At 33.4% G+C, this 27,787-nt stretch overlaps 2 protein-coding genes across 4 annotated transcripts in view; both read left to right on the top strand.

Moving 5' to 3' along the window:
• LOC130891699 (neurocalcin homolog) overlaps positions 1 to 27,787 on the top strand; it is a 240,146-nt gene that overhangs the window by 76,097 nt on the left and 136,262 nt on the right. The window lies entirely within an intron of this gene.
• The window catches only part of LOC130891700 (neuronal calcium sensor 2), a 163,650-nt gene that overhangs the window by 76,044 nt on the left and 59,819 nt on the right, over positions 1 to 27,787 (top strand). For all 3 annotated transcript variants that reach the window (XM_057796589.1, XM_057796591.1, XM_057796590.1), the window contains one exon: positions 2,033 to 2,154. In XM_057796589.1, the coding sequence (XP_057652572.1) occupies positions 2,044 to 2,154 (111 nt within the window). In that variant the 5' untranslated portion in view covers positions 2,033 to 2,043. The remainder of the gene's footprint in view (positions 1 to 2,032; positions 2,155 to 27,787) is intronic.

Raw genomic sequence — 27,787 nt, 5'->3', positions numbered from 1 at the left:
TTTCAAATAAAACTCATAATTATAATTCAAAATCTACTGTTACAAGTTGTATTATCTTAACTAATAGAGCGAAGATTGTGAGTTTCATGTGTATGGTTATTCTGGTGACTGCGTCTTCTTGATGCCCACACGTGTAAATTAGCTGTATATGCTTGTTTGTTGGTGACTGAATTTTAATTTTGAAGCACTCAAATCTTTTCCAAAATTAATACACTTATTTATAATGGATGCACTAAATATAAGTAGTGCGATCCATGATTTCTTAGCCTAACATAGAAAGGTAAGTCATTAATAAGAAAAACTGATCCTGTTTTAATATATTTTTTGACTGAAAAAACTGAAATTAGAAAATAGTACTTTCCGGTTTATTTTTAGGTCAGAAAATCTCATTTTGTCGGACCGAGCCAGAAAATTATTGTGATAGTCCGATAAAAGCTTTTACCGGACTCATTTTTATTCACTTTCTGGCCTATCTTCAAAGAGAATATTAATAAAATAGTTAGTCTAAGATAGTGGTCAATTGGTTTCTATAGTAACCGAGTTTTGTATTATTTAAAACAATAAAATAACTTGACATATTTTAAAGTTTAGTTGAAAACGTGACATTTTTTATAAAATGGATATTCAAAATAATGCATTTGATTGTGTTTATATTACAACATTGCCCGTTTTAAAAAAAATTGTACGTAATACGTCCCGAAAGTGTTTTTTTACTGGACTCGCAGGCTTGCAGGACTCTCCTGCGGCTCTCCCTGCAATTTGCCTACTCGTCCAGTAAAAGATAACTTTGGGGACTTGTTACGTAAATTACTATTTCCTTTATTACCTTATTATTTACACACAATTTTCACAACGTGTGGTTAAAGCTCCTATGCCACTATAAAAATGTAATGTGTCTTAGCCTCTTTAGATTATCCCGCCTATTCTATTTCACCGTCGCTCTCAAATCTACTACCCCTTGACCTTCAGCTTTACGAACAAATAATAGTTGGACAGAACCCTATCAGGGATATATGGTGGGTGCTCAATTTATGTGAAGCCACATTCGTGTAGAGTAGCATTGGAAAAAGAAATAGTGTGGACTGGAGCATTGTCACTAAGCAAGCGCATACCTCGGCTGATTTTTCAGCGCCTTTTTTCGATAATTTTTTGACGCAACTGCTTTAGTAAGTCACAAATAATATGCCACGTGCACCGTTGTATGTAATTCCTCAAGGTCAATCTAAAGAATACCATCGCGATCACTTTTGTGGTGCTTTCCGTAACCTTTGCTTCTAGCACTCCATGAAATCTCTTTTGGATGTTCGATCATAGCACAAGACTATAGTTCCATCACCAGTTACAATTTATTATATTATTTTTCTTAGTCCTCGCGAAAAAGCTCAAAAAATCGCTCACAATATTATAGGCGGCGCTGCCTTTGCGGTGCGCTCAGAATTCGAGGCACCCGCCGTGAAATAATTTTTGTCACATTGCTGCTCATGCTCATTAGGACTCTTAGAACACTTGTTTTGGTAATGCCGGTGTTTAAGTGCTGGTCATTTAGAGCAGTTTTTTCTACTAATTTAATGTTTTTGGAGTAGTTACCATCACAGGACCTCTCACATAGGTCACCTTTTAATGATCCGCGTCATTCTGTTTTTGATTTATGTTGGTAGTCTTAGTCACCTTAGTCAAAAATGTTATAACTCAATTTGAGACATTTTTTCCAAATAATTTGATTAAGTGGTCGGTCGAGCTTTATTAGAAAAAATGGATAGAAGCTAAAAATTGAAACTCTATTTATATATATGAAGTTAAGAAATCATGGACTGTCCTACGTACTTTTAGGACATAATCCTGATACACTTGTTACTAAATACATATATATATGTATATCATAATTTTAGGATAAGTTTTACTTCGACTCCTTTCTTTTCACATAGATATATTTTGCTATTTGTTATTATTTCAATATTATCAGTTGTTCTCATGATTTTTTTACTGTAGTTATAGCCAAGATTTTTTTCATTTTTGTTCTTGTTTGTTTCAGGCGTCTCAACCATGGGGTGTTTTGGTAGCAAAGACAAACTTTCCAAAGAAGATATGGATTTTCTAAAATCGCATACCCGTTACGATGAAAGTACAATTAAAGAGTGGTATAAAGGTTTTAAGGTGAGTACACTTACATTTAATGGTTTTACTCAAATAACATCCAAAAATATCTAAGTAGCAGATTTTTTGTTACGTCACTTTTCGATTCAAGTTTCTTGTGACCCTGTAAGGAAGTTATGAATTGAGTTCACTATGAACTAATTACAGTTCATGGAGTATTCGTCATGGTATAAGACTATATGACCTGTTCTTTGAGAAACCGACAATAGCACCGTACCGAGAAACCGCAGTTGTAAATCTTTTGATACAAGTCGAGTAGTCAACTGCCCAAGTCCATCGTATTCTATGTTCTAACACAACGTTCAGAAGCTTTTTTTTTTCTTCATTTTTCTTCACCATTCACATAGTACTAAACCTTTCCCTATTAATGTGATCAAACATATATCATCGAGTTATCTCAGTTTTGGCCGGTATTTTTTGCCAAAATGCACTTGATAGCATTTTTGCTGGTATATGTAATCATTGTTAAAAGTAACGTAACAACAGTTTCTATATGGCAATAGTAGTTTACATAGCAAGTTCCGAAAGTGGTATGTTACTGGACGAGTGGGCGAGCCGCAGGCGAGTCCTGCAAGAATGTGAGTCCAGTAGAAGACCACTTTCGGTACGTATTACGTACAATATTTTTTTAAAAGGGCATTGTTGTACTATAAACACAATCAAATGCATCATTTTGAACATCCATTTTATAATAAATGTCACGTTTTCAACTAAACGTCAAAATAGATCAAGTTAATTTATAGTTTAAAATAATACAAAACTCGGTTACTATAGAAACCAATTGACCTCTATCTTAGACTAACTATTTTATTATTTTTTTCATTAAAGATAGGCCTGAAAGTAAATAAAAATGAGTCCGGTTAAGGTTTTTACCGGTCTATCACAATAATTTTCTGCGTCGGTCCGAGAAAATGAGATTTTCTTACATAAATGTATTAAAAGTACTTATTTCTAGCCTGTTTACTATTTTTTAAGGATATGTATTAGTATTAAATCGACTTACGTAAACCATGAATTTCCAGCGCGACCTCATACTTATCCCTATTTAAAACAAACCGACAAAAATAATTTAATCTAACATGAACTGAAACCACTCAATTTTCTCTACCAATCATATCGTTCATTATCAAGTATGCAGTATGCGCCTTTCGGGCGTGCTTAATTTTGCAAGAGTGGCACGGAAGGCAACTGGGATGAGTTGGTTTAGATGAACACGCTCCGAGCGTTAAACGAGCGAGGAAAAGGTGTCAAATTAATCGAACAGATTTTCTTTTCATTTGTTTTTATTGTAAATTGGAGTGAGTTAAGTAGTTCGGAACGGTAGCTGGAGCCGTATAAATAATTTAGAAATTAGAAATTTTAACATAAATGTGAAAATTTCATTTAAGAACTTTCCTAAAATAATACAGATTGTTTTTATAGAATAAAAGAAATTTTCTTTCAAGATCGACACAAACATTTATTTTTATCTCGAATTGCTATTTCTACAAAGAAATGCAAATGTATTGAATATAGAAATATAAATTAGGTATATTATGAGGTAAAAATATATCAAAAAATTTATAATATATTGTAATGTTCTTCTTATTTATTTAAGGACTTTTTAAACGGTGAGGGTGAATTTATACATATTGCTTTACTTATTAAAATGAGAGGGTCTTTGGAACAATTCAGGGTTGGTGCTGCCCCTTCGTATCCGACTCGTTCTAGTTTTTCTGCGACTAGGGTTCTTCGTTCGTGGGAGACCTGGGGCGTTTACACGAACTGCGTAGAAACTCTAACTTTCACAACCTCAGTAAATGCCTGTATGCCCAAACATTCCATCATGTTTTCTGGCGCTGATGGATAAGCAAATCGGCCTAGTCTACTTCATATTCTTGAAGCACTTCGTCACGTTTCTGCCTTCGGATCTTCAGCTAAGATTGGTACAAGTTTTGTAGATATTCGTGACCATATCGCATGTCCATCCTCTTCCTCAGCGGCTGGAAGTCATCAGTTTCTTTGAGAGGTATCGTCTGAAGTACATCTGAGGCGTCTCCTTGCAGTGCGACGTAGTTAAGTTCACTCTAGCGGCTGCCTCAAGCTGTTTGACTCGAACAAAACTACCAATGTATTCTGTCTTGAAAGTTGAATTTGTTCTTTGAAGAAATTAATATGTTTGATCTTCTTCTCTTCTAGATATAACATTTTATAGACGTCAGCGGCTATGTCAATTTTTAATGATAAAATATTGACTGAAATATCTTCCCTCGTAGTATAAACATTCTGGTCTATATTAGTAGAAATATCATTCCTCACAGTCGAGATTAAGGTGGAAGCCTCATCATTGAATAAAAATGTTTTTGGATCAAATCTTTCCAGTACCACTTTGAGTCTTTCTACTAATTCACTCTTCTTACCGGACGTTTCCAACTCGCCACTTTCCAATTCTGCTTTAAGTTCTCTCACTTTCAGGTCACTTGGTCTCTTAGCCATTTTCACGTCGCTATTTATTTACATTACTCCACACCTGACACCAATGTATTATTCTTCTTATTTGTTTAAACACACGGTATGTCTTACTTAATATAATACTAAACTATTCACTAACACTTATTACTACACACTTTATTTATCATATATATCCAGCAGCGTTCTAAATAATTCGGATTCTTGAGATGTCTAAAATGCCGTAAACAAACAAAAAGGCCGTACTAGAAACTGTAACTATAAAAACGGTCACAAAACAATGTAAAGAGGTAACAAAAAAATAGATAAACAGATATACAGACCATACAGACCTTGAGCCAAATTTTAGCATCGATTACGATAATAGAACGGGACCGGCTTCGCGGTCTATATCAGTAGGCGAGTACGTAGTAGTATAAAAGCATATAGAAATGGGATATAACATAAAACATAACTAAATTATGACAGATCTAGAAATTACAGATTTATATTTTGATGTTAGTCCTACATTAAAAAATTACAATATTTATAAGAAACATCTTATATAATGTTGCTTTTTTATTTTCCATTTTTGTTCATTTTGGTAATGTATTACAATTTTAACCTTAAGTTACATTGCGAAAAATTGACAGCAATTTATCTAAAATTGGATCCCTAATTAATCTATTATTGCAGTATTTCTTAGTACCTTTAGTAATCGGCTTATCTAAGATTAACAAATTTGGTCCAGTCGCTATTCCAAGAATGTTTTATCTATTGGTGACATAGAAGAAATAGTGGAGAAATTTAGTCACAGTCTTACATCAGGTACGATTTCAGTTAGTAAGGTGAATTGTAAAAGATATAGAAGACGATAGGTGTGAAAAAATATGGTTTGAAAAGGAATATGAGGATATCAGCAAATAAGAAAATTCATCTGTTAGTGACAGAGAAGAAATATCGGGGAAGAAAGTTTTAAATCGAAAGATGTATGTACGGTTCAGTATCTTAAGTTGGCGAAGTGAATTCGAACAAAGAAGTCAAAGGTGATAGGTTTAAAAAGAATATAAACGTAGAAGAAAATTCATCTGTTAGAGACATAGATGAAACATTAGAGATGAAAGTTATACATCGAAGAAATCACGTACATAAATTTCAGAATCTGTAGTTAGTAAAGTAAAGATGGTAGGTCCGAAGAGGAATATTAAGAGAAGAATCCTGGAAAAATGAAAAAATTATTTGACACTAGAGACATGTAATAAGTAAGTTCCATCTAGAAAAACAAAAAAAAACCTTGTGAGAATTTTGCCTGAGTTTTATTTATCATATAGATTCTAAAATTTATGGAGGGTACAATGGGTCATATTGGAATTATGAGATTAAAAAATTATGATCGCTCTCGTGAAGCAAATGTTACAAAAATATTATGCTTGTGACTTTGGTAATTATTTTTCGTATAGGGAATTGAATAAAATGTGTGTAATTCAAAAACAAAATTATATTCTAAAAACTTTTAATACGCCAGTTGCTATTACTCATCGATTATTAGAGCTGTGGAAAGGCAAAAACAGAAATAATACCTGCGACAATTCGTATCAGTTACCAATAGAACTTATAAGAAATAAAACAACCTTGGTTGAGACGTTTAAAGAATATAAAAAGAAAATAGCGGTTAAATTTATGCCACATAATTCAAGAGCACCAATATCTTTTCTGTTTGGTTTCTAAAAAGGAACTTTGTTTGTTATGGTTCAAATAAAATATAGAGATAGGGAGTGTGCTTAAAAATACGAATGTTGACATTTCGATTCACTTCTATGGAATTTTGTTTGTGCAAACTAAACAAATTATGAGAATGACTGTATGTATGCGTATTCATCAGAGAAAAAATATAAAATAGCATATTCCAACAAAAATCCAAAACTATATAATTTTATTTAATATACATTTTCACAGATAACTGTAATGATAAGACTGTAAAGACATTTTATCCGATGTTTGCATTAAATTTTTTGTTCAAACTTCATAATCTGAACTGATATCAGTACTAATAAGAGTCTGCGTGACCGACAAAATGCGCCACTTTTAGAAGAACCAAAAGATGACCTCTGTTATATTTTTCCAAGTGATAGTTGGATGATAGTTGGAATCAATATGAGAGATTTCTTAATCGGACTTTTTTTTATGAAAACACATCTTTCAAAAAGGTAGGAAATGATCAGGTTGTCTAAGGATATAGAACTTTTCGAAATTTGTATTTCTCCAGCCCAGTATAATTTCATAGAGCATTCATTTTTTTATTTAGATACAATAATTTCAATTTCATTATTTTACTCAACCCTTGTACAAAACACAACACGTATTCACGTGTTTTATAGATCCCTTAGGTCACACCCTGATCTATATATGTTTTATAGCAGGTACTTAAATGATAATGACTCATTTCAATTTCTTAGTAATTAAAGTGTAACAAATAAAAAATGAAATTAGTGAAGTACATTATTGGGATACAAAAACTATTAAAATGTACTAGTTTGTTTATGATTTATTACTTATTATATTATTGGTTTTTAATTTTTAGAAAGTGAATCATATCAATAGCGTAATCGTAATAATAAATAGTTCACAGGATCTATGTATTAAACAACGAGCCCTATATAAATAATGTCTGTTCTCTATGTTCACTTTGTTTTTATATTAAATGATCATCCAAAAAGAAAACTTTAATATTTGCAGTGTATCTATGGTTCTAACCTAACGATCAGCAAGTTATTTGAGATTTCTTTGGGCTTAACTGCAAATAATTATTGCAACATCTCCTTTGGATTCAAATTTTTATCTACGCAAGAATCCGACATGTTTCTGACTGAATAAATACTAATCTGACGGTGCAAAGTTCAGACCAAATACTGGATTTGTTAAAAGTTCAATACCACCAAGTTCTTCGATCTTATTCCGCGTAACTGTCGCAGTATATGGTTGAGCATTGTCTTATTTCCATAAGATACTCTCTTTCGGTTAACTAAACCTAGTTATTTCGACAATCTGAAATGATTTCCAAGTACATTAAATCGACCTCACCTTGAGACGAGTTCTGTTAATAATTGTACTATGTATGACCATTGATTTTCCAAGTTCGGGTTGTTAAGGGTGGATCCTTTGGCTATCGAATGTAATAAAACGATCATCTTTCGGCAGGGTAAGCATCTGTTTACACACCTCTACTCGACGAGTCGTTTAATTTTCGTTTAATTTGGGTAGCACCTTTACAAATCTAACCTAATGATTATAAAAGGCAATAAATGGTATCTTTAGAAGATCCGAGGAAATCTGATAATTGACGAGTGTTGGTACTAGGTTGATTTTCTACTGCTTTCTTTGTAACCACAGTATCCTACGAAGATGGAAGACCTGAGTGCGAACGATGTGCCTTTCGCTCGTTAACTGTATCTTTTACTTCAATTTCATATATTTTTTTGCAGCCACGGCTGCTTTAAACTTTTGTTTCCAATATGTCTTAACAATACACGAACTTCATATCACTCCATACCTATGAAAACCGACTTATAAGGTACCCTCTATATTTGCATTTAATTACACTGATCGACAAAAAAGGTTTTTATGTTACATTTATAGAACCATATTCATTGGTAAAATATTTAATATTTATTAAAAAAATAATTTCACGTTTTTTAAATCGTATATATTGACAATATTTATAGTTCACATCTAATAAACACGCCTCACATCTATTAAAAACAAAAAAAAATCAGTTTCAATATCAATTAGCTCTTTTTCCTTTTATTAGGGGTTGCACTTTCTCTTTTTAAAAACCAACAGTAATCACCCATCTTGGCTGAATCCCATCGTCTTTGATACCGAATTTCCATTGTTCTAATATCTTGGTGGAACCTTTCGCCCTGCTCATCACTGACATCTCCCAAATTTTCGGGGAAAAATGTCAGATGGGATTGGAGAAAATGAATTTTCAATGACATTCGAGCACCAACGGAATTGTAGGTGTCTAGAAGTTCATCAACTAACTGTTGGTAGTTTGGATCCATATTGTTGCCCAAAAATCCCCTCACTACACTAACAACTGCCTTCTATGCTTAAGTTCCTGGCCTAATTTGGCATCACTCAACTGGGGGAAAAATTCTCTAAGGTATTTGAATCCATAACCCTCTTTATCCATAGCCCTTACAAAGTTCTTCATCAATCCAAGTTTATTGTGAAGGGGGGGGCAGAAGGACACTTTTGGGTTCTATAAGGAGTATAAACTTAACATTCTGAGATCCTGGTTGAAACTCACTTCTTGCTTGCCAATTTTTTTTTTCACATTGTGACGATCTACTGCTCGACTGACCCATAGACGAAGAAAACAGCAATGTTTCGTGAACCTTCCCTGAAGTCCCAATAAAATTCCCGTCACATTCAGGTCCCCACATATTTGTCACTTATACTTGTAGTTAATTTTGTCTAAAAGCAAGCGAATATTTTCATAAGTTTCTTTCATCTTCACATAATGAGCAACTGGTATAGAGGGTTAATAAAAGGCGCCACTCACTGAGATTATGCTCAATATCAAGTTCCTTCATTAGACCATCAAAATTCGTACATGCACAAAACGAATTTTCCATACTGTAGAATGCAGAAAATGTAGCATTTCTTTTCCTAAAGGTCGTAATTTGTCTCTTCGGCTAATGAGTTCCATTCCTTAAGACGGGAAGCAAGAAGTTCAAACTGTTTTCAGAGTTCTTTGATAATCCAAAAATCATGTGGTAAATTATTCAACTCACTTTGAACAATCAAATGTGGCTCGTCGGAACTGGTACTTGGAGTAAAAATAGGGTCGGTGCATTGTTCTTCGGAGCATCCTGATGATACGTTGTCTCCAGTATCTTCTGAAACAATATGCTTTGAAATAGGCTTTTTTCACGTTCTCTGAAAATGACTTGCGATTTCACCTTAAATTCTCCACAAATGTAGCAAAATTTGTCAGGAGGATTTTTGCAACTGCGGCGCGTTTTACTCGACATTTTCGTCTTTATAATTACTTTTTGCACTATGAACAGAGAACCACTTACTATGAAACTCAACAGAATACTAATTTTCAATGTTATTTTTTTGTTTATTATTCTGAATAATACAGTTCAGCTATTTTTTCGGCCATAAAATTTACCGATATTAACCGCCCCTTTAGAAAATTACCTACCTGCTAATGTAAACAGGGATAATTAAGCTATCGAAAAGTGTTAGAGGTTAATACTTTTTTTTTCTATTATTGGACGGGTATTTTCATTTTAAAAATAAAGGTCTCGTTTGTGTTACGAAAAGCTTGTCGGCCAGGATTATTATAAATAACTAAAAAAAATTATTTTGATGTAAAAGTATTCTCGCTTATGCTCCACGTTTTTCAGTGTATCATATTATATCCGCATCTTATATAAAAATTAGTCATCTTGTTTACTATTGTAGAAATATTGACGTCATCTTTAGAAAGAAAACGGCAACGGAATATTACTTATCATCATAATAGACTAAAATTGAGTGTTCACCTTTACAAGTGACTCGGAGGTGGTAACTACCGCACCGAGTACTGTAAGCTTGAACGAAGCCCATAAATAAACCACAAACCCTAATAAGGTACACGTTCTGTGCTTTTACTTTAATTAAAGGATGGGTGTCCCAGGATGTCGATTTAACATCAAGTCATTATTTGTTAGTAAAGGTCTCGTTGAGTTGAATTTACTTTAGGTGGACGTAGAAAACTTTTTACTGTTCACGAAGTTAAAGAAACATAAAAGTTATCATTAAGTCTAAATTGAAGGCTACATACACCCACATTGTACCCGTTTCTTTCATTCGGATATTTCGGGATGAATAATGGCCGTACGTGTCATGGACAGCATCGTGTAGGGGGCGATTTTATATATAGCGGCGGCTAGATTATGGTTTACTTTTCATACGGCGAGTACAAAAATTGACAAATTTCATTTATGAAAATATCAGAAATAAGTTAATTAAGGACTACATTTATTTCTCGTATCATTTATTATCAATTACAGTAAAATTTAAAAAAAAAAACGGGTAAGTATTTTTAATTACAAATTATGCTGCTTTCCAAACGCAAGGTAGTTATTGGAGCTCTCTCTTTGGATTCTATAAACTTCCTTTTGGAGTAGAGCTGTTCACATTGATAAATTGAGCCAAATAAGGTGTGAATATACTTTCCATTATGAATTTAATTCTGGAATCCTTCTGCCGGCACACACTGGAACCAAACGTCAAATAGTAAGAGCTGAAATTCTAGGAAGGTTTTTGTTGGGAAGAGAAAGAGTTTAGTTACTGTAAATTTGACATGGAATTCGTAATGAGCGAACTCAAAAATCTCTAGTTGAGAGATTTTAGAACGATAACTTGATTTTTTTTAGTTTTGGCCAGCTTTTTAAGATTTGGCTTCACTGTGCGCCATATTAATCTGATTTTCTGAAAATATGCAATATTTGGAAGATAAAAGCACGTACTTGAGTTGCTTTAATTCTATTGTATGAAGACAGTTAATTATTAAAACTATAAAGCAAAGTACACTTCTATTACACGTCTCCATCTTTATTTTGCATCATCACTGCAGTAGAAGTGCCTGAGTTATGATTTGATACGTCAATAATATGTAAGCTTAATTTGAATAGATGTCTTTTATAATCAGACGTAGTTTCAGTCTTATCTGAGATTTAATGTATTTTTCTACGCTCATGTCTGTAAATGTCAAATATCGCACTGTCAATATTCTTTGTAAATGACATTTAACAATAACATGCACGTATTGAGATCTCATAACAAATACGTGCGTTTTAAAAAGAAAACTTAAACTTCTTGATTTAATTAAATTTTTTATTTACGTAAGACTTTATTTGGTCTATTTACAAAAATTTAGCCAATTAAAAAACATAAAAACTTTTAGCATTGGCGAGATATATTTAGGATTGACAGAGTGAAGTCCCTAAATGTAGGCAGCACATTATGCATTCTTTCTAAAAATATGAAACGTTTTCTTAAGTAGCATGCTAGGAAAATAAACGTCATATAATTTTTATTGTCAATTTCTTGAACAAAATATGATTGTATCCGAACATTTTCTCAACTTTATCTACGAATATGTCTGATAGTAGTGAAAGTGATGAAATTATGAGAACTCAATCATTTAAGATTTTGGAAAAAGCTCAAGCTGCCATACATAATTTGTTATCACTAAAATTCGAAGAAAGGTACGAAATTACCTATCAAAAATTTATGGATTGGCGATACAAGCATAACATTAAATCCTTTTCGGAAAATGTTTTACTTGCGTATTTTGAAGAAATATCAAAAACTATGAAGCCATCTTCTCCATGGGCCATTTATTCGATGCTAAGAACTACACTAAACATGAATAATAACATTAACATAGCAAATTATGACTTTTGATGTACCGAGCAGTACAACAATTATCTATAAATAACCGTTCATCATCTTTAAATAATAAGGCACCATCGATTTACAATAATTGTTCAATTGTTATCAACAACTATTACAATAAAGTTTAAATAATTGTGATGTTTTTTATTTAATGGAAAAAAATTAATGGGCGTAGAAAGAGTATAGTACGTTACACGAGCTGTAAGTCTATTACGCAGTCATTTAATTTATAAAATTTTCCTCTTATGGATTACTTACAACTCTTGTTACGTAAAATACAATTACGGTGCTTCGCAATCCTCAAATGGACGCGATTTGGTAAAAACATTTTTCTCCCTGGTTGACCATCAATGACTGAGCACAATATTGTCAAAGAAAAGGCAATTTGGCAACTAAAATACCTTTTAGTTGTTCCGTTTCGCTCTTCTTCCTCTAATTTTTTACTATACATCTCCATCTGCTTCTGCCCTCTCTTTTCTCTCTCTTCTCAGTTATTTCCACCCTTATCGAATCTGATTTTACCTCTTCTATCCTGTCTCTTGTTTTTCTTATTCACTCGCACTTCTTTTGCGCGCACTTGTAAATTTTGCTTCCATTTATTCGATACATATGCCTCAACCACCTGACTTCATCAATACGGTGATATAAGGCTTGCCATAAATTTCTTTCAGCTCATTGGGTTTTTCTCCAAGATTTGTTTTTTTGCTCCCAAAAATTTTTTTTCGAGGTACTTCTCTCTCCCACACTTTTACTCTTTCAGCATTCTTCTTCAGTAACCAGTACTCACTTTCATATGATACAGTCACTCTAATAATTTTTTACAGTCGTGTCTTTACTGCTTTGGATATTTCTGTTACTTCTATAACCATTTGCAATCCAATTTTCTAACTCCTTTATCTCATTATACGTATTCGTTATCAGCACTCCAAGTTTAGCAAAGGACTTATATTTTCAAAATTATATTCCTTGTTTCCCATCCGGAAAGTCTGTTTTCTCACTTATTCTTTCTTTACATTTCCATATATTTAGTCTTCTTACTCTTTACCCCGAACCCTAATTTTTTTAATCCGTTTTCCACTTTTAATAGTTCCGGTGGTAGATTACACCATGTGTATGTATTTGTGTATTTGCGCTTTCCTTATAATTACTTCCAATGTGAGCTTAGAAAGTGAATAGGGGTCGCCCTACTTCAGCAATCTTGAAAACCTTCTGATAACCTTCCTCCCTACAATACGTTAATTTCAGTTTTAAGTAGAGTCAGTATCACTATTCTTCTTAACTTTTATGGGACCCCTCTAACTTATAAATCCCCATCCAACTGTGTCCTCCCTATCGTATCGTAAGGTTGCTTATAACTTATGAATAGTAGATATAGTTCTAGATTTTGCTCTTGGTTATTGCTCTGTGTTGTTTTTAAAGTAAAAGTTTCCGTGCTTCGTCCTTCCCTGAAACCTCTTCGATATTCACCTACGTCTTGGTTATTATTTGATCCCAATTTGTTTCCTTTTCTTTTGTAAGATCTGAATTCTTTCGTGCAATCAGCTACGAGACAGTAGACAATTGCTTTAACTTTTAAGGCTTTTTTGTACACAACTGACAGTGGTGACACACCATCCAATATATTGTAATCGTTTTTATTCTCAGACATATCGCGTTTCACGGACGCTATTATCACCTTTTTTGAATGCGCAACGCCACGCATTATAATTGTGTGAGAAACTATAATAGAGTAGAGATATATTCTGGAAAATGGGCTTTTGTGCTTTAAGACAAAAGAGCTCTCAGAGAACGACAAGTAAATGAAAGGGACGTACCGACGACGGTGACAGGTTGAAAAGGGAATTTCAATTAGAAATCGCAGCTTTGAAACTGAAAGGGAAACAAGCGGAAAGTGTCTTATCGTTAAATTGTGACCAATATTAGATTATAATTTCTTGCTTTTTCCTAAAGATAATCTGCTAGATAGATTATTTTTCCTCTTATAAACTCGTCTCACAGTAGGAAAAATCCATGTCAATTCGTTCCAAACTAAAGGTGCAATTTTATCTAATTATAATGAGAATGTAATTCTCTGTTGTTTTGAAATCTATTATAGTAGATAGCTGAAAATTTGGTGTACATAAAAACATCTCGCTTATTATTTTTTCTGTTCCCTTTCTCTCATAGCCTAAAATCGCTCTCAATCTAAATGACACATACATCAAAAAGCGGAGCTGTCAGTTGCAAAATAGTCTAAGCCGTTGATTCACAATTGATCGATTTTTTATTATTGAGCGTTATACAATATTCCTTACTTCTTGAATCCTATTTACCCTTACGTGTGTAAAACGTGAGGTGCAGTTTCTTTTTTTCATCGATTCTTTCTTCAAAATTCTTACCGTTTCTTTCGGTTTTTTGTTTGTGGTAGCACCTTGTGTAGTTTCTTTCCTCTGTTCTTAGAAGCTTTTTTGATTTCGTCTATCCAGGTCTTCCTCTATGTCTTGCTCGTATTATTACGGCTTCAAATATTCTTGTAATCCTTTCTCACTCATTCTTTCCACATGTTCGAACCATCTTAGTTGAATTTCTTCTATGTATTGTTCCACATATTTTGTTTTAAATGTTTCGTTTCTGATTTCGTTTCGGGTCTTGTCTCAATTTTCCGGAGGAATCTCATGTCCGTTGTTTGTACCTTTTTTCTGTGTCTATTTCTTTGGGCATTTCATTGTTCCATAAAAAAGATGTTTCTATCCTGTTTTCCAGCGTTTGCTCTTATTTCTGTTATTTGTTTGTTCATTTTTCTATCCCTCGCTATCATTCAGCTGATGTATTTGTTTTATTTGTACATTTCCTAATTTGATGTCATTTGTTTTTGTTTCTGTGCTTATGTCTTGATAATATCTATGTATGTATCCATACTGTATTTTTTGAATATACAATAGATGGTTTCTTATCAGAATTGGATGCTCTACAAAAGTGTCCATTACGGTTAAGCCGTAACTTGAACCGTAGAGGTAAAACGCGTTTTCTCGCATTTATCTCGTTAATGACAAGAGCTACAACAAACTTGTAGAACATTCTATTTTCTACATAAAAAGCCGCTAAAATTAATTTTTCCGGAGATATTTAATCACGTCAAATTATTAAAAAATATCTCTTTTCTACTATTCATCACAGCTTTCTTAAGTAATTACTTTTTTTAAAAATGGAACAGCAAAAAGATATAAATAGTTGGAAATATGTTAATATCGATTGTGAAAAAAGTTTTTACATTTATAGATAAAGTGACAAGTTAGAAATTTTTGCAGTCTGTAAGATTTTAGCAAAAACTAAAATATGTAACGACAAGAAAAAGGCGAAATGTACGTGTGTAATTTTTATATTCGGCATATTTCGGTCTATTTATATTTTTTACCGTAACATTTTTTTAAAATAGTAATTAGTTCAAAATGTGTGATGAATAATAAAAAAGAGATATTTCTTATAATTCGATGTTATCTTCGAAAAAAATTTGAAATTATAGACACTTTATCATTAAATATCTTCGGAAATTTTGATATCAGCGACTTGGTGCTAAGGACCTTTATTGTTGAAAATTCTATCATTAGAAATGAATACGAAAAAACGTGATTTCTATGGAAAAATCAAATTTAGAGGCCTGTACTACCTCGCCGGTTAAAGTTACGGCTTGGCCGCAATGGACAATTTTGTAGAGCATTCAATTCTGAAAAAAAAACTGTACACAACTGAACAAACAGAGTTCCTGTTTTTTTTAAGGGATAATCTTTACACTCCTCGGTCAAGGGCTCAATATTAATATAGGGCACAAACTTTCAGAGAATTTTTTTGGGTACTTGCAACATAATTTCACGATGGGACAGCAAAAAAATAGTTGTAAAAAAACATCCTAGTGTATATACGAGTATTAATATGCAACCTTGTGTTACTCCATTATTTATTTCGAATGTTCCTCACGTTTCATGTTGCATTCTGACGTGATTTTTGTTATATATAGTTTTCTAATGCTTTTAATTAAGTTTTATTTCCTCCTGTTCCAATATTTTCCATAAGTCTTTTTATTGACTCGAAGGCTTTTTAAAAACATGTTTAAATTCCTTGTATTTGTTTCTCCTACGTTTGTCTCAGTATGAATATTGCGTCTTTGTCCCTTTGTTAGGTCGAAATCCTAATAAGTTTTATCTGGAACCGTGTCAAATTTTTCATCAATCTCTTTTCTACAAATCTAATATACAGTGTTTCCGGTGGTAAAATTAGGATTTAAAATCTATATAACAAACATTTCTAGTTTTAATCAATATAAGGTAGACAAATGCGGGTTATATTTTTTAAAAATTACATCGTCCAAATGTTTGCAGTTACGTTGGACACATTCTTGGAATCTAGCTTTGGTATTTCTTGCCACTCGCTGGAGAATTGCCACCGAGATGCCATTGACTTCGGCAACGATATTCTTTTTCAATTCAGAGATTGTCGCCGGGTTTGTTACACTTTACTTTTGAGGTACCCTCACAGAAAAAAGTTCATGAGAGTAAGATCCGGGGACCTCGGTGGCCAAGGGATGTTACCGAAACAGCTTATCAATTTGCTAGGGAAGAAATCACGAAGCAGTCCCATGGTCTCCCCAGCAGTGTATGGCGTAGCGCCATCTTGCTGAAACCATGTCTGTGAAATGAAGGCAGGATGTTCTCTTAATGTTGGAAATAAATAATGGTTAAGTATTCGCCTATAAGCAACACCGTCTACGGAAATTGCTTGCCCTTCTCGATTTTCAAGAAAAAAGAATCCAATTATTACCCTACTTGACCATGCACACCAAACCGTCACTTTCGGACTGTGAAGTGGCTGTTGATGTTTTAAGCGAGGGTTTTGTCTTTTAGGGGACCAATAACAACAATTTTGCTTATTTACACTTCCAGTCAAATGAAAATGTGCTTCATTACTTCAACAGATAGTGTTCACTGTGCGAAATCGCTCCTTAAGCACAATTTGAATTTTAAATGGATGAAATTGGAGATTCTTCTTCAATATTTCGTGCACTATAGTATTAGGAAGCCCCAAGGTAGCCGCTCTCTTGCGAAAGAACTGACGCGGATTATCGCGCAAACTTGCCGCGACGAGTTCAATGTTTTCATTCGTTCTCGACGTCCTGCTGGGCCCCGGTCGTGGGTTGTTTTCTGCTGAACTTGTTTCTTGGAATCTTAGTACCCATGATCAAAACATGAACAAAATTTCGACGGGCAAATGCACACGAATAATTGGCTTTGAACATGCGACATCGCGACTAAATAACCCGCACGAACGACGAATTCTGCCACACCGGACACCTGTTATATATTTTCGCTACGTAACTTTCATTTTTAATATTTGTGATATAATTTCTATTACAATTTTAAACCAAGAAATACCGATGTTAAGTATTGCCACTATTGATCTCATAACCAATCAAAAGATTTTTTTCTTCATATGACTCTTCATCATCCAAATATATTTATAATGTCATGTCCAAATCGTCCATTTTCCGCTGGTGTACGACCACCGTCCGAATGATTACTCACTGACTATGATTGAATATGGTCACACCGCATCCTAGGAAACTACAGCTTAATCGCCGGAAAAACATAATTTTTACGTTAATAGTCACTCATATGGTAACTTAAGCGCGTCGTTGCGTAAATTAAACCATAAAATTGCGAGACCGTTAATCATTTAAAAGTCTAAGCTCATACCTTAATTTTCATCATTCGTTAAGGGTTATAACGTCGTCGATTAAATATCCCATTTTTATGAAAAGAGAATGTTAATGGTATACCTCCATTTCGTAAAACTTAGAACCATTGTTCTTGAGACATTCTTCAAGATACATTTGTTGACTCGTATTTATATAAATTTTCACATGCTTTACCTACTTTACAGTGTATTTTAGTTCAAAATATTTATAAGTTCGATCTAATATCGTATTCAGATCTCGAAATAATATGCTAATAACATTTACATAATTCAGCTTTCGAGTTTTTTATGAGTAATTGCACGTATGCGATGGTAATAAGCTCGTTTATAACACTTGGCGTGTTGAGTTTGACTTACGAAATAAGATTTTATTGGTATTTAGATTTAGAATTCCATTTGCATATAAAAATGAATGGTGCAAGTAGATATATTGATGATTATTCCTTTAAGATTATTAAATATATCGTGGGCTTACAACCAAAACTGACCCAGTAAAAAATTATCTATTCGTAGTGAACAGAACTACCAAAAACATTAGCCTCTTTTTGGTCTCCTCATCTTCTCAATAGTTTAATTCAGGGAATAGAAAAAATAATAATTTTATAAAATTACTCAGCTTCCTGTATGGAATATCAGAATATTCGACACTCACTGAACCAGTAGATTGAGAGGTCAAGCTAGCTTCAAAAATGCACTAAGACACCTTCACCTTTACTGGAAAAAATAGATGCTTTTAGATTACCTTTATTTTAACGAATTATGGATGCCTTACAGCACATGCAGCAAAATTTTAAGATTTAGAAAAAGACAAATCTATGTACTTTCCACTTGAATAAAATATCTCTCATCTCTCTCACTTTTAAAGAACTTCGGAAACTATAAGACCTTTCGTAGTTTTGAAGTTTACATCTACAGTATTACGTTTATAAAAGAATAAATATTGATAAGATATGGAATTATAATTATTACGGAAAATCAGTATTTCCACAAAAAACACATACTCTAAAGTGAATTTATAGGTTATATAGAGGAAGTCTCATAAATAATATCGATTTCCAATGTTCACTTTGTTTCTGTATTAAATAATTATAGAAAGCCTTAATATTCGGGTAATTTTATACTTTTGCGGCTCCTCTTTTTTTGGTTCTAGAAAATCGAAAAATCATCCGATTTCGATGAATTTTTTTAAATCTTCGTTTTTACGGCGGATTTACGAAAAAAATAATGGGAATAAAAAAAGAAAACTCATATTGGTTTCAGGGCTTCAAATGTTCATGTACACTCACTCATTCACGTATAATTGTCGATAACTTTTTTCCAAATAATCAAATGAAGTTGTTGAGTTGTATTTTTTCTCATAATCTACACATAAAAACGAACAAATTGAAAAAAATTATACAAAATGTTGATTTATCATGTTTTTACAATTAAAAATAATAATAATTTCTCTTAAAATTGACCTTTAATCACATATAATCGTTTTTACCTTTTTTATTAAGTAATCAATAAAGTTTAAGAACAAAAACATTCTTAAAATCATTTATTGTAATCAACTGTACAATATTCAAAGTTAATTTTGAAAAATTGAAATTTTCGCCATTAAAAAAATGGTACCTGTTAAAGAGAATTTAAAGTCATAAAACCATATAAAAAGTGAGATATTTCCTATTTTTTTTTCACATAAATTCGCCGTAAAAACGAAGATTTTAAAAAAAATTCATCAAAATCAGATGATTTTTCGATTTTCTATAGCCAAAAAACGAGTATAAAATTACCCATTCCATTTAGCGTACATGCAAAAAAGTTTCTGCACCGCATTTTCAAAATCTGAATTTAGATTAAAATTTTGTCATGCATCTAAATAAATAGTAATCTAACGGTGCAAGGTCAGGACTAAATGCTGGATGTGGTAGGAGCTCACTATCACCTCAGAGTAACTTTCGCTGTATATGGTTTTGAGTTGTTTTGTTGTAAGAGAACCAGCTTTAGTTTAACTAAACTTGGATATTTCTCATCAGTTGTCCACTCTGTACTTCAGCATTGATTGGTCGACAACTGAAAAGATTTCGAGGTACATTGACTTTCATAATTCAACTGGACACACAACAAGACTTTTCGCTCGAATCGAGCTCTCTTTGAGACGGGTTCAATACGTCTAATAAGATGATAATCTTTAGCACGGCAAAGTGCTGTGTACCCAGCTCTACTCGAAAATTTGTTTGAATCTCGGTTGAATACCAATGTATGGTATCTTTAGAACGTCCAAGGGATTTCTATAAATGGCGAGAGCTGGTCTGATCCACTGAGCACGAATGATCCTCGAACCTATTGAAACGAATAAACCAACACTGTACCGTTTGTTCATTAACTGTGTCTTTCCTTTCAATTTCACATTTTTTTCTGCACGGCTGCTTTAAACCTTTGCTTTCAATAATATCTTAACAATAGAGGAATGCTAGATTTATGCACTCTATATTATTTATTATAAAAACGTACTACAAAAGAATAATTAAAAGAAAGTAAAGCAATTGTATTCTTCATAGAATTGGAAACTACTCTTAACAAGTTACAACACACGTGAATTGTCGCATAGGAATTTACACATATGAAAACCAGCATTACTTTTAAGAGACCCTCTGTAATTCTATTTATCGAAAAAGAGTCAGTGCATTTTAAATTGGTTTACCGGATATTTCCATTTCAAGCCAGCAAACCAAGATATTCTTGAAGAGGACATTAAAAGGAATAAAATAGAAAAAGTAAAACCATATCACGTATGAGGGGGAATGTTCTCCCTCACCACACACTCTAAAAGGTTTGCCCTTCCGACAAAAAAATTTGTTTGTGTCAATTTTTCCTGAAAGAGAATGAAAGTTTTTATCGAATATGCTCTAGGCAAACCATTCCATAACCATGGGAGAAAACATTAATAAATTTTTTTAATAATTAATTTTTTCCTGCTTTGCAAATCTATGCAATCTCGGTTCCCATAGTTTTGAATTGTCAATTTCTATAAATAAAATTACATTCACGGTATTATGTGGCTTAGTTTAAAAACGATCCCAAGGTTTGCATTATTTCTTCATATTATTGAGTATATTAATTTGACGAATAACTTTTCTAACAAGTATATCGATGAACTAATTGTTTGTTAAATAGATGCAAAATATTTTACCAGAATGAAAGAAAGTGTGCAATCCACTTCAATTGAAAAAGTGAATTGTGAACAGCTTAAAGCTCTGAATAAATCATAGCTTATCGATTTATTTTTTCTGTTTCTACGTATCTCTTCGACCGACCAGTTTTTATACGAATACCGATTAGAGACTGAGGAGAACGTTTTAAATTATACCTCGTCAATTTGAGTACACGTATACCTTTTTTTCTGATTACATATATCCCAATGATATTGGTTTGATTTGATAGCGATTAACCGCTATTTTCCGTTTCCATTATTGGAAAATTTTTACCCGTCACTTGAAGGAAAAAAAATCTTGCTTGGTAAATCAGTAGATTTTCTTCGGTTTTGGATATGACGATAGTTGAGAGAACAAGACATCCTTTTGTTGAATTTCGCTCGATGTAACTCTCGTTTATATATGTTCCAGACCGTTTACGAAAAATAGACCATATATAAAAGGACTAGTCCGTATAGAAGAGGAGTGAGGATATTAGTCTATATGTGTAAAAAGCTTGTCTTTTAATGAACTGTCTGGTGCGTTTGTAACAGGTCTAGTCTATTTATATACGGCCCGGTTGCAACTACGCCATATGTATATTTCTAAAATATTTATTATAGAAATGAGTTATACATAAAAATACGTACGTATTTTTTTCATTTGTTTGTAAAACTTAAGCTATTATGGCATTTAGAATTACATAATACATTACCTTTTTGGACAAGCACATTTCTTTAATTGACATTTATTCTTAAAATTACATTTTTTAAAACCTTGCCCATGTCCTGATGATTGAGCAGTGGTCATCGATCCATGAGGGATTTACCTGTCTTCGGAAACTTCTTCAATTTTCAAAATGTTAGAAGGGCACTTACTAAATTCTGAACGTCTATAGTATTTTGAAATCACTCCTTGTTTTGTTCTCAAGCGGTAAAACCCATCTTCTATGGCATCCAGTACTACAGCTGAAACTGACATAGCATCTCCTCTGCCTCGATCGACGTCTGGAATGGGAATTCTTACGGTTGATCCGATTTTCGGTTTTGGACGGGTGCTATCTGATATTACTTTCATTCGTTTTTGCCCGTAGCTGTAATCCATCATGAGCAGCTTTTCTCGCCATTGCTATGTTTCTGTTTCTAGTGCAAAAACTGCAAATATTTTTCGAACATGGGTTTCCAACATCGAAACCTCCTTTATTCACGGGATTGAAACAAGTACTGCTACTAAAATACTTTGTACAACAGCAAAAAACCGGTAAACTATCCACGTGCTTGGAAACACTGCCATCGAGCATACGGCCTGAATCACAATGGTCCGAATGTTAACGGTCTATGAAATACCATATTTAAACAAGAACGAGAATATGTACGTCTGTCTCACAAAACATCCCGTTCAATGTATTCTCCTAAAATTTTCGTCGAAACAAGAATTTGTTAGAGTTATAAGTCCATACAGACGTGCTTAGGTGTATATTTTCGTACTTTCGAGTACGGAGTATATCTACGATTTATCGAAAAGGTAGATTCATCCATAAACAATATTCACTGGTTTTTACAAAAATATTGTACTTCTCTTTTATGTTTAATACGAAGAATCCTAAGTATGGAGGCTACTCTACCTCATTAGGTGAAATTCCACTTCGCCACTCATTGGAGTTTTATGCGGTTTTCCTGTAACTGAACATGAACCAAATAGCCATTAACAGAAAATAATACAGCCGCAGTTGTACCCGCCCTTGCACAACAATATGTGCTATACTTTCCATAAGCTATTTAAATCGACGAACCATTTTGTTTTGTTCCCATTATCTTCACTTTTTATTCATTCATTCATTCATGTTGTAGGTAGGCAGACGCACACACAGCAAGTGAGTACCAGACGAAAAGTGAGCTCCTCCAAAAAATTACCACAATCCCAGATCTGCAGAGGAAAATCTCTCCTGAAATATTCCATATCCTATACGAAACTGTCCCTTTATCAACCAAAATACCATTCAACGAGACTTTCTCTAAGAAAAATAACATTAAAATATGAAAATTTGGGAGTAATAAATAAAAAAATAATTAATTTGAATTATTAGTGAGTATTATCAAAATTATCAAAATCAAAATCAATCGTCTCCCAAATATTCTGAGAAGCAACAAATGGAACACAAATTAAAAATTAGAAGTCTCAGTGACAACGAGTTTTCACACGCTAAAGGTTTAGAAATAATTATCGATGTCGAGTCATATTTAACTTTTGACGGGAGTTAAACGGCGAGGTCGAGGTAAATTCAGAAGTGTATTCAAAAGACACATAAAGAACAAATAACAAACAATGTGTTTCAACTGACACCAATTGAATGCTGTTTTGTTAAATATTCCAAAGTTTGGAAAGCAACTATATATGACTATTTTGAGCAAACTCCGTCTGGGTGCCGACGATTCTTTCATAGAGTAAAGTGCAAATATTCAAAATTCAAAAAACAGTTTGTACTTTTTTTGTTCCCACGCCCTTATCTCTAAATAGAAATGACCCAGTGGTGACTCTTTTGATCTCCGTACCAGATAGGTCGTGGATCGATTTCTACAATTGGTTAAACATTATATCGAACTTGTGTTTGTTTAGTATAACCACGTCGATGTTTGATTGCCTCCGCTTTCGTTTTTACGGTATAAAGTTGTGAAGTACGGCTTCAAATTCTAACAGAAATCTTTGAGAGGTTTCAACCAGTAGCGCTGTATAACTAAAACCCTCTGGTATGTTTGAAATGCAGCAGAAACATAACGGACGAGGTAGATAAGCAGATCAAGAAAGCAACTAGAATATCGGGATATTTACGGGACATTATATGGAGAAATAAATATATGAGCATAGAAAGTAAGACGCGAATCTACAAGACCTGTATCAGACCCATACTAACCTATGCCGCAGAAACAAGGGCAGACACAACACAAACAAAGAGAAAAATGAGAACAGCAGAGATGAAGATATTACGAACAATAAAGGGTACCACACTCCACGATAGAATACCCAACACAGATACCTTAAGAAAACTGGGAGTACAAGATGTCGTTAGATGGGTAAGAGCAAGACGCCGACAATGGAGAGACCATGTAGAACGAATGGCTCCAGAACGGATTGCCAAATGGGCCAAAACACAGAAACCAGACACAAGACGCCCAATCGGTAGGCCCCCAAAACGCTGGTACGATAGCTGGACATCGGCGTCACAAGAGGGCAGATGACAGACCTGACAGGACCTCGTCCTACTACAAGAAGAAGAAGAAGAAGATGTTTGAAATGCATTTATTGAGAAAGACATACATGTAAAAACATCAAAAGGAGAAATAATTAACTATGCAAGAACATATAACCATAAAATAGACAAACAAGGAATTCACTAGCTAAACAATACTGGAGATTGAAAGTATACTTAGCAACTTATTGGGTGAACATATTTTAAGATATTTTATATTTATATTGTTAAATAATTTACTTATTGTACGTATGTATATTAATGGTATTATAAAGATTATGTCCGGAAAATATTTTTTTCTGAAGTGGCTGTACGTCGCAGCAGTAACACAGCAAACCCAGTCTTAATCTGGAGTGACAGGACATATGGATAAATACACGTCTTTCTCGGAGGGAGGTCAAAGTCAAGATGGAAAAAACGTTCGACCAGTGGTGGATGATGAAGTTTTACGTGAGACTCAAAAAACACCAGCGCAGACTTTCGCATTACATCAGAATGCCTTTGGGCATTATTGTCGCTCGAGATATCCCAGTTGGACAGATAGCTCAAGATGTTAATTTCCTTAAGTCTAAGTAAGCATCTTGTTGCTTCATTCTAGTGACTCATTTTCATATATACCACTCTTTGGTATACGGATATTGTTTAGGCAAGAGTTTGTTCAGTAAGTATTTAAGCTCTTTATCACTTTGTCACATGCCTAAGTCACGTCTAAGAAAATTTGTAATTTTCCTATGACATCAGTTACCCTGTGTACTCTGTAGCGGAGGGTGTTTTTCTTGGAGCTAAACTGATGCGACGGTTTAGTACTCTTTCTCCAAGAATGGGACTTAATCTGTCCTTAAGTACTTGTCTAAGTACTTAACTACATTTGGTGGTTTCCCTGGTTGAGAATCATATAACTTTGCACAAGCTAGGTACATACTCAAATCGGAATGCTGTATTAATAATATGCGCTAATTTAATTATAGCAGGAGCTTCCTCCGAGTTGATATTTTCTTTAATAATTGTGGATATTTTCTTTGGTATTAGACGGACTGAAAATAATTGCGATGTTCTTTTCCACACGATGTCACTTTGAATGACAGTTATTTTCGATTTTCGCTATTAGTAGTGATGCTGGAAACCAAAAAGGGATAAATATATTTTATTATAAAATAATCTATCTTCAGTCATTTTCACACCCACGCCACGTTTTGCATGTCATTTAATATAAATCACGGATTCAAAACAACGCTAATTGAATCTGATTCCTGTTACATTATTAGTTCTAATTCTGTTTGCCATGATGAACTAACATATTTGTGAGTTTAATTGAAACATCTTCGATGAATATGCATGCAAACAAATCTGAATTTTAGATTATATTAGACGTGTGCGATTTTGAAAGCAGAATTGGTGCGTCAACTTGGGAATTTACAGCAAAGCGAACGTTATTAAATTATTAATATAGTCATATTTCATGAATAAGAAACATCTAAATTCTAAGAAGTTGTTGTAATTCGGAGAGATGCGACTGAATATATAGTCCATCTCTACAGGTCTTCTAGACCCTTGGCTCCAATTTCTATATTCATCTCCATTTTCTTGGTTCTTTTGCTACTTTTCTCTAATCGATAATTCCTACCTCATCTATATCCCGGCTTCTTGTAGTTTCTTGTAGCTATTTGCTCTTTGGGCGTCTTCTGGTAATTTTCCCACCATCTCCTTCCTCCAGTACAATTTATTTTTGCTCTCTATTTAGTATAATTGCTTTCATCTGTGCGCTTCTCCATAGTGTTATTTTATTTCCTCTTTTTTAAATGCAAATTTCCTACATCTCTTCGTACTTTCTTCTTGTTTGTTGGATTGTATAATTATCTCTTATCCTTTTTACTTTATTTCTGTCATAAAGGTCTGCCTTCCACTCATCATGAAACCACTCTTATTTTCTTTCTTTGACTTTTCTAAGTTTCACTGTTTGTTTCGATCATTGTCTTCAAAATCAATCCCCAATCCTTTTTAAACGATGAGTTTGTATCTTATTTTTTCAGTTAGCTTAGTTCCTACTTCATGCGCTTACAGTTTTTCAATCTGATACTTTCCTTCTGTCTTGATTTTATTGTATGTCGGAAGTTCTTGTTTGAGTTGCGTCCCCACAGTCTTTAATAGGTCCAATATGTATTTGAAAGGTGATCGATTCGATTTGATTTTATGTCTTATCTTCTGAGAATACCTACATTTTTTATGAATGTGATCAAACGTTGTGCTTACTATTTTCATTTGATCATGCAAATTCAATTAATTTTCTGCCACTTTGGTTTCTACTTTTGCTTTCTGCTATCACGATAAACTTTCCCTTGTATTTTTGCACTTAGGTCTCTTAGTACAATAGAAATATCAGCAATTTATGTCTGTTAAGGATCAATAATTTTATATCGAATAGCTCCATGTTAATACTTCTGTTGACATTTTAGTTTGGGTATTAAAACCCTTGTCTCGGACTTATATCCACTTGAAAGTATAGTTATCATAGATCAAACAACACTGCGCAAAGGTGGATTTAGAAAAGGGAGAATCACAAACTCAAGAAGATGTGTCAAAAATTCCTATTCTAAAACTCCCAAAAACAGGTGTTTTCGACTATACCGATGTCTCCAAGATCTTAATAAGAACAGGCATAGTTGTATATGGGCCAAGAGCCAAATGCGCTGAATCAATAGAAACTCCCCCAAGCGGAAATTCTAGGCGATGAAATGTCTAAATTAATTAGGCAGTAGACGGAGGACCGATAAAGCAAATAATCTATGGAAAAAGGGTATTAAGTTGCTTTCATCGGAGCAAAACTAAAATAGGAATCTACAGATTTAAAGATTCGACAGTAATCCTTGGAAACTAGAATCGTAAAATATCCAATGAATAAATAGACAAACAAACAGTAACAACCTATCTGAATGGACGCCTACTAGATTATAATTTAGAAATATTGAGGAGTATTTAGTTACCTGCAGACTTTTGTTTAGATGCAAATTTCTACAACACCGTCCATTTCAGCTCCATAAAAGATTATTAGTTTTTTAACTAGAAATAATCAGGCAATTTAAAATAAAATAAAAAAAAAGAATTTGCTCCAGTGGCGTAAAAAAATAGGGGAATAACTAACAACTAACCCTGACAGCGCGCCACTGGTTAAATTTTTCCAAAGTTTGTTTATGTCAAAATATTACTTTATTAAGGAGCATATTGGTCACCAAATTTGGAAAAAAATTTGAAGGCTTTCTTGATTTATGGCAAATTTTTGATTTTGATTTAAAATTTTGAACATCCTATATCTCAGCAACTAGGTCCTGTAAGGGTTCGTATTCTTGTATCAAAATGAATGATTTATTGATATCTCTCTGTGGTAGAGCGTTATCGGTCGAATATAGAAACACCCTGTATCTCAAGAGAATAAAAATGAGAAACACCAACGACTGCAGGTTTTGTGGTTAAGAGAGTTAAACATTGAATTCTTGGAAACCTTAGGCCGGGTTGACCAAGATTGAGACTGAAGAACTAACCTCTGTGAACCGTCCCAAATAATAGCAAGCATCAATGCTATGGGACTGTAGGAAGTGCATGA

The sequence above is a fragment of the Diorhabda carinulata genome, chromosome 3 (genome assembly GCF_026250575.1).
Source record: "Diorhabda carinulata isolate Delta chromosome 3, icDioCari1.1, whole genome shotgun sequence".
Taxonomy (NCBI): Eukaryota; Metazoa; Arthropoda; class Insecta; order Coleoptera; family Chrysomelidae; genus Diorhabda; species Diorhabda carinulata.
This window is presented reverse-complemented; position numbering and strand designations above follow the sequence as displayed.